This window comes from Nicotiana sylvestris, chromosome 1, assembly GCF_000393655.2.
Source record: "Nicotiana sylvestris chromosome 1, ASM39365v2, whole genome shotgun sequence".
Classification (NCBI taxonomy): Eukaryota; Viridiplantae; Streptophyta; class Magnoliopsida; order Solanales; family Solanaceae; genus Nicotiana; species Nicotiana sylvestris.
In genome coordinates, this window is record NC_091057.1 from 64,217,753 (window position 1) to 64,231,395 (window position 13,643).

General features: G+C 37.4%; 1 protein-coding gene across 1 annotated transcript; it reads left to right on the plus strand.

Annotated features, from left to right (window-relative positions):
• Positions 1-5,234: 5,234 nt before the first annotated feature.
• On the plus strand, positions 5,235-6,979 carry LOC138870692 (uncharacterized). Its single transcript, XM_070148526.1, has 3 exons — positions 5,235-5,510; positions 5,724-5,858; positions 6,356-6,979. The coding sequence occupies exons 1-3, from the start codon at positions 5,235-5,237 to the stop codon at positions 6,977-6,979; spliced, it is 1,035 nt and encodes a 344-aa protein (XP_070004627.1).
• The last annotated feature ends 6,664 nt before the right edge of the window (positions 6,980-13,643 follow it).

Here is a 13,643-nt window from a genome sequence, read left to right on the forward strand (position 1 = left end):
GGTTGGCAGACAAGCATATTCATTTACCGACGAGCTACGACCGATCGGATAGTCATGCATTTACCACCGGGTTATGACCGGTTGGGAATTTACCACCGGTTGGGCAGTTATGTATTATTATTTACCACCGGTTGGGCAGCCATACATTTACCACTGTGCGATGGCCGGTCGGACAGTTACCACTGATCAGTTGGGCAGTCATGCATCATACGATATGAATAATAGTATTAAAGAGAAATCATTGTATATATATGAGTATAATAAGTATGCATATACGGTGGAACTTCAGAGATTCAAGATGGTTCTTATATGTCTTTAATTAATGTTGAATTATGGTTATGTTTTAGTTTTGCCTTCCATACTCAGTACATTATTCGTACTGACGTCCTTTTCATGGGGACGCTGCATTCATGCCTGCAGGTATAGATAATCAGTTTGACGAGCACTCATATTATACGAGATTGGCATTCAGCAAAGGATCGGTAAGACTCCACCTCATTATGAGTGCAGCCGAGTCTATGAGCCATTGTGTCAGAGTTTTGCTACAAGACTTATGGGTAGGCCGATACCCTGTCCCATTTGATGTCAAATCATCTTAGAGACTTTGTAGATAGAGGTTCATTTTGTACAGTATGTCAGAGGTCTTGACGGCCCATATGTATTCATGTTTTAAGAAAAATGATACAGTGATACAATGTTTTCCCACTTACAATTGTACATTACGAGTTGTGGCAATGTTGACCCATGATAGTTACAAAAGGAACGAATGAGTTACAGAGTGGTTTGCTCAGGCCACTATTCACTGGGTGCCAACCACGCCTCCCTAGGTTTGGGGCGTGACAAAGTGGTATCAGAGCGGGTCGTGTCCTGGGGAGTCTACAAAGTCGTGCCTAGTAGAGTCTCACTTATGGGTGTGCTGCGCGCCACATTTATAATTGAGAGACTATAGGGAATTTAGGAAATGTTACCCTTCTTTTGTTTCCAGATCGTGCCATAGAGCTAAGTCGTAAGAAGTCAGTATAAAATTTCCACCGAAATTTTATATGCACTAGAAGTGCTATCACAATAGAGCATTAAGGCATATATGTAATTTCTACCTATGTGGAAGAGAGGTTATGAAAATGGCAAAAGATACGAGATACTCAAGTACAAAAGGTTGTGAATAGTCTAGAGCTCAAATAGAGGTTGGGTTTTAGTTTACTATACGGAGAAGACCTTAGCGGAAATTTTTAAAAATCTTCAAGAGTTAACATTCGAGGACGAATGTTTCTAAAGGGGGCGGGATGTTACATCCCGTACTTTTTTACGAAGGATTTGAGACACTACTTCCAATGATCACGACAGTTAATATGAGCGGAAGGAGAGTGAGATCGCTGTGTGTGTATATTATATATGATATAAACATATACAGAAATATTTATATATTGGGGGAGCAATCTCTACAAATTTACAGCAACTCAATTTGGGAGGATTGGATCTCATTTGAAAGGTAAAAAAAATAGTACTTTATTTGCACGTATTTTCTATACTTGCACGAATTTTGCATGAAAGATTTTGATAATAAGGCCAGGCAGTTTAGCCAACCTATTTGCTATAGATACGTTATAAACTAATATATAGCAACTAGTAAGAGAAAAAACATGGAGTTGTATTTGTTTTATTAACATCATTTTTTATTTGTTCATTTACATGTTTACGTGAGAATCATTTTACGTGATACGTTTGCATTTACTACGTCAGGCGAGTGTGCATCATTTTGGCATCACACTTCTATGTAGGCACTTGCGAGGTTAGATAATTATTATGAAGTATTGCTTGGAGTTGATTTTTGCTAATTATTAACCATTTTGACTATTTAGATTAATGTTAGATACATTTTGATATGGTATTTTAAGTGAAACGTTTTTTTATAAAGAAAAAATGGTTTGAAAAATATAATTTTTATATAGTTTAATCTTACTACTTTCGAATATGTTTTAAATTATACACATACTATGAGAAAAGTTTATGAGATTTTCTTTATTGTAAAGATAGAAATTATTTTCTCACAAGAAAAGAATGTTATCTTTTTTACCATTTTAGGAATTGAGCGTACAAAAATTGTATTTTTTATATGAGATTAGGAAAATTAAAAGTTGAGAAAATATATGTATTTTTACATGAATGTTTTAATAAAATAATATTGCACGTATTTATTTTGTATGGTACCACATGACCATTATAGTAAGATATAAAGTATATTAAAACTAAGTAGTATTTTAAGTAATTTGAGATAATTCTTAATTATGCGAGTAATTAGTAATTATCTAAAAAATTTGGATAATACCACTACGTGGCATTTGTGCCTCTTACACTTATTAAAATAAGTGGCAAGAATTGAGATAGGACATTTGGCAAAGCCATAGGGACGTGACTCATTCCTCTTAATAAAGAAGAGTCCACTGTTGCCTAGCTAATGTGTATATTGTTTACTGTTGTTAAGTTTTTCAGTTTTGACCAAAACAAAAAGAAAAGTAGCAATGAAGTATTGTATTGATAACGTTGTGTATGTGGAGATGATATGGAGTAGTACATACTTAGCTTTTTCTCTAGCTTTAAATTCTTCTTCTGTATCTTGTTGAAGGATTGCGTTTTCCTGCTAAAGATCAGGTAATTGACCTCTTTACAACATTGGTTTTTTTTCCTTCTTTTGTGCGGAGGATAACAGTAATTAGTGAAGTTTTAGGCATTAAAGAATAGTTATGGGGGAAAATGGACTTCATTAAGATTTTCTTCGGTTGGTTTTTTTTGGAATGGACATGTGAAATTTACCGTAAAATAGCAGATTCTGTCTAAAACAAAAATTCAGGTATGTTAAGGCTATCCATTCTTTCTTTTGGCATGATCCATGTAACGATACGTAAACGTAATGCTATTCAATAAGTGATCTTACTCTTAGTTGTTAAGGATTTCTATGTTATTAATTCCCGTAAAGTGATATGCAAGCATGTCTAAGTACGTATCTAGTTTCCTACTGAGGTATTTGATAAAGATGTTAATGTTCAAAATATAGTAATACATGCATCTTCATGCATATGCATTTACCACCGAGCTACAACCGATTGGGCAGTTACATATTTACTACTGTGCTACGGCCGGTTGGCAGACAAGCATATTCATTTACCGACGAGCTACGACCGGTCGAACAGTCATGCATTTACCACCGGGCTATGACCGGTTGGGCATTTACCACCAGTTGGGCAGTTATGTATTATTATTTACCACCGGTTGGGTAGCCATACATTTACCACTGTGCGATGGCCGGTCGGGCAGTTACCACTGATCAGTTGGGCAGTCATGCATCATACGATATGAATAATAGTATTAAAGAGAAAGCATTGTATATATATGAGTATAATAAGTATGCATATATGGTGGAACTTCAGAGATTCAAGATGATTCTTATATGTCTTTAATTAATGTTGAATTATGGTTATGTTTTAGTTTTGCCTTCCATACTCAGTACATTATTCGTACTGACGTCCTTTTCATGGGGACGCTGCATTCATGCCTGCAGGTATAGATAATTAGTTTGACGAGCACTCATATTATACGAGATTGGCATTCAGCAAAGGATCGGTAAGACTCCACCCCATTCGGAGTGCAGCCGAGTCTATGAGTCATCGTGTTAGAGTTTTGCTACAAGACTTATGGGTAGGTTGATATACTGTCCCATTTGATGTCAAATAATCTTAGAGGCTTTGTAGATAGAGGTTAATTTTGTACAATATGTCAGAGGTCTTGACGGCCCATATGTATTCATGTTTTAAGAAAAATGATTCAGTGATACAATGTTTTACAACTTACAATTGTACATTACGAGTTGTGGCAATATTGGCCCATGATAGTTACAAAAGGAACGAATGAGTTACAAAGTGGTTGCTCGGGCCACGATGGCACCGGGTGCCAGCCACGCCACCCTAAGTTTGGGCCGTGACAACTGATATCTGCCTATGGTATCCAAAAGGTAGTAATTTCAACTTAGTGGGATATGTTGATGCTGATTATGGATCTTTTCTTGTGGATAGAAAGACCACTTTAGGTATGGAACACTTTCTCGGCTCATGTCTTGTGTCTTGGGCTACCAAAAAGCAAAATTCTATGGCCTTGTCTACTGCTAAAGCTGAGTATGTGGTTGCTGCTTCTTGTTGTGCTCAATTATTGTGGATCAAACAACAATTAATGGACTTTGAAATTGATGTAGGTTGTATCACCATCATTTGTGATAACACTAGTGTAATTAGTATGACCAAGAACACGATTCATCATAAAAAAACTAAGCACATAGATGTTAGACATCACTTATTGAGGAACAACTATGAGAATGATTTGATTACTGTGAAATTTTATGCTACTAAAAAGTAAGTCGCTGACCTCTTCACAAAACCTCTAAGTAAAGATCAATTTGAAAGGAACAAATTAAAATTAAAGATGATTAAGATCACCTAAAAGGAACCAGTTCTAACTGAATAGTTGGTATTTCTGAATTTTGTAAATAATTAGATTAGATTTTGACCATTCATACTTTTGTTAGTATACTCTTGTGATAGGTGCTAAAATATCTCATTAATCTCTAACGATATTATCTTCATTTTCTTGAAAAATTCAGACTTAAAGAAGAGAATTCTCAGTGAAGAACCCGGCTCATCAAGATTACATGGTATGTACTCTCCATTTCCGCATATTTTGAAATAATTGTATTTGGATCATGCTAAAAAAGAGAATCCCATTTAATCTGAGTCTCCCTCAAGTTTATCTGTTACAAACAAACCAGTTTGACCAAACAGTAGTCCCACATGCCATAATTGCCTACATTCTAGGGAAGAGTTCAAGGTCCATTCAAACTGACTTTCCCAATTTACTAAAGAGTTTTTTTAAATGCAGTGTTTGGGTATTTGTGTTCTTTATTTTCTTTACTTATTATTCCGCAAACAGTAGCATTTGGAGTACATAGAAGATCCAAGTCCTTCTATAATCAAGTTAAGCGAGAATTGGGTACCACACAAATCACCCCCTCCCTCTTGTGTGATATTAAAGTATAAAATATCAATTGGTATCAGCGCGAGTTATCCGTGAAGAGGCTAACACCTTAGGAACAGATCAAGATGAGTGAACCACCTGGAAACTAGGAAGGGCAATCCACTGCTAGGCCCTCACTCTCTAATTGTCAGTACTATTCTTGGTAGAAGAACAGGATGAGAGACCACATCATAGGAGAAGACTATGAACTCTGGGACATAGTCAGTGATGGTCTCCTAGCTACTACAAAGAAGAATGCTAAAGGAGTGGACATGCCAAAGACAAGAGTTGACTGCACTGCTGAAGATTTGAATAAATGGGAAAAGAATGCCAAGGCCAAGAAATGGCTTGTGTGTGGACTAGGTCTAGATGAGTACAACAGGATTCAAAGCTGTACCACTACTAAAGAGATATGGGACACTTTACAAGTGACCCATGAAGGAACTCTTCTTGTAAAGAGATCAAGAGGAACACTATTATATTCTCAATATGAGAATTTCACCATGAAGGAAGGAGAAACTATCCAGGAGATGTACACAAGGTTCACAACACTAACAAATAAACTTAAATCTCTTGGAAGAATTATCCTTCAAGAAGACAAGGTTGAGAAAATTTTGACAAGGGTCTTACCGGTAACATGGGAAATCAAAATCACTTCTATTCAGGAATCAAAGAACATTGTTACTCTCAAGTTGGATGAATTGATTGGAAATCTCACTGCCTATGAACTAAGAAGGCAAACCATAAAAATGGATGCACCCAAGAAGGAAAGGAGCTTGGCTCTCAGAATAGCTGAAGGTGTAGATCTAGAGGATGATGAAATGGCCAGGATCACAAGGGATTTCAAGAAGTACTTGATGAGAGGAAAGGGTTTTTCAAGAGGTACAACCTTCAACAAACCAAGGACTCTTGAGAAACAGACCAACAAGGGCTGCTACAAATGTGGCAATACTGACCACATGATCAAGAATTGTCCTCAGTGGGAAATCGAATGGAAGAATGAAAGGGCCGAATGAAGGAACAGGAAGAAGGAACAGATTCAACCCAAAAGGAACAAAGGATCAACAAAGGCTATGGTTGCTGCCTGGGGAGAAACATCAGATGAGGATTCATAAAATGACACTGGAGATGAACAAGCACTTATGGCCATTGGAGAATCAAATGATGAACAAGAGGTAAGTGTGATTCATCTCTAAGACAAGATTAAATTTCTGTCTAAAGAAAGGTTATCTGAATTATTGCTAGACTTCATAGATGAGTCTGAGGTAATAATCATTGAGAAGGAACAACTGTCTAGGGAGTATGTGATCTTAAAGCCAAGCGCAAAAATCTAGAATCTAGTGCTAGTGAGAGTGATAGTAAAAATACTAAGTTGAAGAACCAGGTTCTTGAACTTGACACTAGCATCTTAGAACTTAGATATGAAAATTTAAAACTGAAATTAGGAACAGGTAAGAAAAAGGTTGATCACACACATATCACATTAGAAGAAAATCTAGGAAAAATGAAGGATGAGTTGTACAAGAAAGATGAACAAATAAGAGTCTTAAAAGAAGACCTAGGGAAGGTAAAGCATGAATTAGACAGAGCTTGCAAATGGAATAAATCTTCTGATGCACTATCCTGGCTACCAGAGCACCATAGTAGCAACAAGAGTGGATTTGGCTATGGGACCCCAACACCTAAGTGGGATACCAAAAGCAAGTACATCACACTTCTTGAAAACAAAATCTGCACACACTGTGGCAAGACTGGTCATTACAAAAGTGAATGTAATGCGAAAGAAAAGGCTAGTCAAAATAACAAAACTTTTGTTCAAGAGAAAAATAGGCTGTCTGGATGGGCCAAAAGGAATTTAATTCACCCCTTTGCCTATAGAAAGGGACCCAAACTAGTTTGGGTTCCTAAGACTAACCCTTGATTTCGTTTTGCAGGTCCAAGTGAAATGAAGTAGCCAAATATGGTACATGGATAGTGGCTGCTCAAAGCATATGACTGGAAGTAAGAACCAGTTCCTTTCACTTGAGGATCTAAAAGGAGGTAATGTCTCCTTTGGAAATGGGAAGAAAGGTAAGATCATTGGGGTTGGAAAGGTAGGCAAGACAGACTCACATTCCATTGAGAATGTCTACTTGATAGATGTCTTAAAATATAGTCTAATCAGTGTATCACAACTGTGTGACAGAGGTAACCTGGTAGCATTCACCTCTACCAAATGTTTTGTGATAAATGTTACTATTGACAAGATTGTTTTGCAGGGAAAAAGAGTTAACAACATTTACATTGTAGATTTGTCCACTCTTTCAGAAAATGAACTCACATGCTTGAGTGTGTTGGACAATGATCCCATCCTGTGGCACAAAAGACTTGGTCATGCAAGTCTGAATCAACTCAACAAATTAGTCTCTAAGGACCTGGTGATAGGGTTACCTAACATCAAGTTCAAGGAAGACAAATTTGTGAGGCCTGTGCAAGGGGGAAGCAAGTAAGATCATCTTTTATAAGCAAGAAAATGGTAAGCACAACCAGGACGATGGAACTGGTTCATATGGATCTCTGTGGTCGAATGAGAACATTGAGCAGAGGTGGTAAGAAATATGTGATGGTACATGTTTATGATTATTCTAGGTTTACCTGGGTACTGTTCTTAACTTCTAAGGGTGAAGCATTTGACATGTTTACTGCCTTTGTTAGAAAAACTCAGAAAAACTAGGTTATCAACTTGCATCAATTAGGTCTGATCATGGAACTAAATTTGAAAATGCTAAGTTTTCTGAATTTTATGATGAGAATGGTATAGATCATAATTTCTTTGCCCCTAAGACTCCTCAAAAAAATGGAGTAGTTAAAAGAAAGAATAGGACTCTTGAAGATATGACTATGACTATGCTTCTTTCTAGTAAACTACCTTATAGCTCTGAGCAGAGGCTGTAAATACTGCATGCTACATCATTAATAGATGCATGACTAGACCTCTTATAGAGAAGACTCCCTATGAGTTACTTAAAGGAAGAAAACCAAATATATCCCATCTTAGGGCATTTGGATGTAAGTACTATGTGCACAATAATGGAAAGGACTCCCTAGGTAAGTTTGATCCCACAAGTGATGAGGGAATATTCTTGGGATATTCTTCACATAGCAAAGCTTATAAAGTGTATGGCAAAAGAACTTTGTGTGTAGAAGAAAGTGTACATGTAGCTTTTGATGAAACTAATATTCTTTCTAAGAGATAGGAACATGAAGATGAAGCTATTGTGCTGGTAAAAGAATTGAGTGAAGTCACAGCTCAAGCTAAAGATGCACCAAATGAAGGAAGAGGTGATGGAATAGGTTCTTCCATACAGGGCAACCTGACATGGGGAATTGAACAAAGAAGAACTGAAACCAATCCCTTAATGGAACATGTCCATGAGCCTGTTCCTCAGCAACAGAACATGGGAGAAACAACAAACTAAAGCCAGTTGGTTGTGAAACCTTACAAGTATCAAAGTTCTCATCCCATTGAGAACATAATTACTGATCCAACATCCGAAGTTAAAACTAGATCACAATTAAAGAATATGTGTGCTTTTGATGCTTTCTTATCTCTTATTGAACCTAAAAATGTTGTTGCGGCTTTGCAGGATACAGATTGGGTAAATGCAATGAAAGATGAACTCAATCAGTTTGAGAGAAGTCAAGTTTGGTATCTAGTTCCAAGACCCAAGGACAGATCAGTAATTGGCACTAAATGGGTCTTTAGAAACAAGTTTGATGAAGATGGAATAGTTACAAGGAACAAGGCAAGACTAGTGGTCCAAGGTTATAGCCAAGAGGAGGGCATAGATTAAGATGAGACCTTTGCTCCAGTTGCAAGACTAGAGGCAATAAGACTCCTCATAGCCTTTGTAGCACACATGGAATTCACTCTTCATTAGATAAATGTCAAAAGTGCCTTCCTGAATAGCTACCTAAAGGAAGAAGTGTTTGTCAAACAACTTCCAGGGTTTGAGAGCAAAGAGTGTTTGAAATATGTATACAAATTAGACATGGCTCTCTATGGACTCAAGCAGGATCCTAGAGCATGGTATGAACGACTGCCCAAATTCTTGCTTGAACATGGCTACAAGAGAGGTAAAATTGACAGTACTCTATTCCTGAGGAAAAAAGGTAAGGATGTTCTTGTAGTACAAATATATGTTGATGACATAATTTTTGGGGCAACCACTGGCAAACTAAGTAAGGATTTTGCCAAATTAATGGGGAGTGAGTTTGAAATGAGTATGATGGGTGAGCTTAACTTTTTCTTAGGCTTACAAATCAAAGAAAACCCAAATGGAACTATGATCCATCAGCAGAAATATGCAAAAGAGTTGATTAAGAATTTTAAAATGAATGAATCAAAGGAAATAGACACACCCATTGCAACAGCTACAAAATTAGACGTAGATGAACCTGGTTCATCTATCTATCGGAAGTTGTATAGGAGTGTGATTGGTTCACTTTTATATCTTACTGCTAGCAGACCTGACATAGTTTTTAGTGTAGGGCTTTGTGCTTATTTTCAAGCAAATCCTAAGGAATCTCACTTGACTATTGTCAAGAGGATACTGAGATATTTGAAAGGCACTACTGATATTTGTCTTTGGTACTATAAGGGTAGTAATTTTAATCTAGTAGGGTATGTTGATGCTGACTATGCAGGTTTTATTGTGGATAGGAAGAGCACCTCAGGTATGGCTTATTTTCTTGGTTCATGTCTTGTATCATGGGCCACTAAAAAGCAGAATTCAGTGGCCTTATCCACTACTGAGGCTGAATATGTTGATGCTGCCTCTTGTTGTGCTCAATTGTTGTGGATCAAACAACAGCTGATAGATTTTGGCATTGAAGTTGGTTGTATTCCTATCTTTTGTGATAACACTAGTGCTATAAGTATGACAAAGACCCCAATTCATCATAACAGGACTAAGCACATAGATGTTAGACATCACTTCTTAAGGGACAATTATGAGAAAGGATTGATTACCATAGAATTCAGTGCTACTGATAAACAAATTGCTAACATCTTTACTAAAGCACTGAGAGAAAGCTTTGACAGGAACAAGTTAGAATTAGGTGTGATTAAGATAACCTAATGGGACCAGCTCAGAATGCACAATGAAAAAAATGAGAAAAAAATTTTAAATTTTTTTTCAGCTAGGAAATCTGGAACTTGTGTAAATATCTAGATTAATTTTTACTCAGCCTCATACTGGAAATAGTATACTCCTGTGACATGTGTTAATATGACTCACTGATATCTAACAAAATTTCTCTATTGTGGTAAATTGAGACATGATCAAGAGACTTTTAAATGTAGATCCTCGTTCATCAGTATTGGTTCATCTGAATGCCAAGGTATGTTTTCTATGCTTTGCACAATTAGAAATATAAATATTTAAATCATGAGCAGATTCCTACCATTGTTCAACATATTAGAAAATCTTATCCGTTTGTTTTTGAACTAGTTCAGTCCTTATTAGAATTCTCACCACAAAAAATGCCTAAAATTTAGGGAAGCCTAACCGTTCGTTCAACCTGCAATTTCAGGTTGATTAGACCTCTAGTTTACTGCTAAAGCTACCGTTATCCATTAAATGACCCTTTCTCTTTAAATACCCATTATTACCTTCTGCCACCCTAATTATACTAAACTGTCAAAAATCCTTTTTCACTCCAAATTGTTTTCTGCATCAAACGCTTAATTCACAAACTTTCTCATGCCATCAGCTACAATGTCAAATCCTCAAGATAACTCAGGGACTGCTCCACCACCATCTCCTTCTGTTTTATCCACACCTCCTCCACTCAGCACAAACCCCCAGCCTAAGAAAAGATGTGTTAAAATACTAGCATGAAAAACTGTAGCCTCAGGTGCATTGTCAAAGAAATTAAATGCACAATTGAAGGGTGACCAAGCCCAAGATTCTGAGAACTCAAACGATTCATTTAAACCTGCAAGTAAGGGGGAAGGACCTGGGTTGTTTGACTCTGAAAAGACTCAAAACCTCCTTTCTAAGGTAAGTTCTGTTTTGGGTGAAAATTTAGAAAATAGGTTTGTTTTGGTTGGACCTGTTAGGGATGTAGAAATGCCTGAATTGGGAAGGAGTGGAGGTAAAAATAAAATGAGAGAGAGGGTGTATGTGGTGATGCGAGGGGAAAAGGGAAAGGAGTGGCTGGTTCTTCACCCACTTCTGAATTGCCTGTACCAGCTATTTGTGGGGTTGCACAGGAAACTGTGGAAGAAAGTGGCAAAAAGTCAGGGGGAAGTGGTTTAGGGGAGGCTGATGAGGGGTTAGTTAATATATGTTCACAAGGAGATGAACTTGGTTCATTTATTGAAGAGACCCTAGCAGACCTTATCAAGAAAGTAGGTGCCAGTTATGATCCAAAGAAAATGAGAACTCCCACACCAAAAGCCCCCAGTGCTGCTAAACCTTCCAAGAAATGAAAGGCTTCCTCCCCAACAACTACAGAAACTCCCTTGACAAAGGGAAGATCCACAAGAAGCAGGGTGAAACAGAGTGAGAGTGATCTACAAAAGGCTTTGGCTGAAAGTAAGAAGAAGAGGATGGATAAAGGAAAAGGTAAGGTTGTAGAGTCCTCTGAAGCTGTTGATATTGAAGAGATAGAACAGGTCCATCAAGAGGACCATACAACAATGGAGGTTCAGACCCACAAGCCCAAAAAGTCCAAGACTTCTTCCAAAAAGTCTTCATCTGTGTCTAAGGCTGCTGAACCTTCATTGGCCAAGAGGACAAGGTTTGTAGTGAAAAGCAAACAATTTAGAGTTTCTGAAGATGAGGAATAGAGTGGTGAAAAAGAAAGTCAGTTTGATGGTGAACAAGACAAGCTGGCCATGTTTGTCAAATGAAATTTTTTGAAGGGGAGATTGCTGAAAGATTTGGTGGAACCAGGAATGGTTCATTTGGTTGACACCCTAGCTGCTCATGGTTGGAAGGACATGTTCATTCAGATGGATGAGAGATTGGCCAGAAATGAAATCATTGAATTCATGGTGAATGATGAGGTCAAAGATGGCAGAGTTACAAGAAAATTCAAAGGAGTTCAAGAGACATTTGATGCAGAGAAGCTAGGAGAGATTCTAGACATCCCTGCTGAGGGATATGATGATTACACCAGACAGAGATGGCCAAGTCTGGATTCCCTTCCTCCTGCCCTTGAAATCACTAGGAGATTTTGTGATGTTAAAGAAGTGAATGAGGTTAAGTTTGTGCACAAGAGTGAGATGAAGCCACATCACAAAGTCATTTTTGAGTTTATAAAACAAGTTCCTACTACCCAGGAAGGAGATAAGGCTTATAGCAAATTATATGGACTTAGTTTTGATGGAGTGACTTGAAAGTGGAAGGCAAATTAACTGGCCTGCATTCATCATCAAGCTACTGGACAGGGTTATCAATGGCTCTAAGGTTCATGCCACCCTCTATGGCTTTATTATGACTATGGTTCTGGATAGGTTCAATGTGCCTCTGAAGAAATGGGAAATGGCCACAAACAAGGATTACTTTGGCATTAATACTCTGCTTGCTTGTGACTATTTAGTCAATGCCATTCCAAATAAACCTGGTTCATCCAAGAAGGAAACTATCAGTAGTAAAGTCAGGGCTCTTATTTAGGAAAGTAAGGCCAAGAATGCTGAGATAGCTAGGCTGGAGGCTCGCTTAGCAGAGGTTGAATCTGAGAGGGATGCTTTCAGAACTAAGCTTACCAAGGAAAAGGAGAAGAATAATGGGATTCTTCACAATGTGATAAATCTTCTCCAATCCCAAAACCAACCGTTTAGCTCCCCCAAGCCTTAGGAATTCTAGACTTTATCTCCTGAACCTGTCTAGTACCTTAAGTGACCCCGATTAGCGATTTTTCTTTCTTTTTTTGCTCATGTTTTGAATATTTTTGCTTTCTAGTTGTGGATTGTGGTAGCAACATATCTTCTATCAAAGATATCTATTGTTTTTGCTCTTGTTGAATGTTAATATTTCCTTGATAGTTTAAATATGTTTGCTTGACTACTGATGATTAATACATGATTGCACTTGCAGTTGCCCTAGTGACCATGAGTACTTATTAAAATCTGGGAGTCACACTTTGTGTATGCAACTTTTCGATGATGCCAAAAGGGGGAAGAGATATTGTGTTTTACATATTCTGAATAAGTGATATTTATAACCAAATTAACCTGATCCTCAATGATAAGTGAATTTTTCTATACTTTGTATTGATGATTAAGCTGAGTTCTTACAGGGTCTAAGTGAGTAAAAAGCATAGAGTTTGTCATCGTCAAAAGGGGGAATTTGTTGTCCCAAGTAAATGTGAAGTCTTGAAGACTGACAAAAGAACTCAGACATGGACTAGGTCCATCTTGTGAAGCACAATCTTGATCAACCTAACATGTGAGATGCATGTAAAGGAGATAAATCTAACTTATCAGAAGTAATATCTCCTAGTCTGATCGAAAAGGTTGCATATTAGATAAGGAGAGAAAGACTCCTTACACGAAGAGAACATAGTTTAGGAAGAGGATAGAGTTAGAGTATGAG

Excerpts from the sequence above, each read along its gene's own strand:
- LOC138870692 (XM_070148526.1), top strand. The coding sequence starts at position 5,235 with ATGAGAGACCACATCATAGGAGAAGACTATGAACTCTGGGACATAGTC. Across the intron at positions 5,511-5,723 it reads CCCATGAAGGAACTCTTCTT|GAATCAAAGAACATTGTTAC; the intron begins GTAAAGAGATCA and ends ACTTCTATTCAG. Across the intron at positions 5,859-6,355 it reads CTCTCAGAATAGCTGAAGGT|GGAGTATGTGATCTTAAAGC; the intron begins GTAGATCTAGAG and ends ACAACTGTCTAG.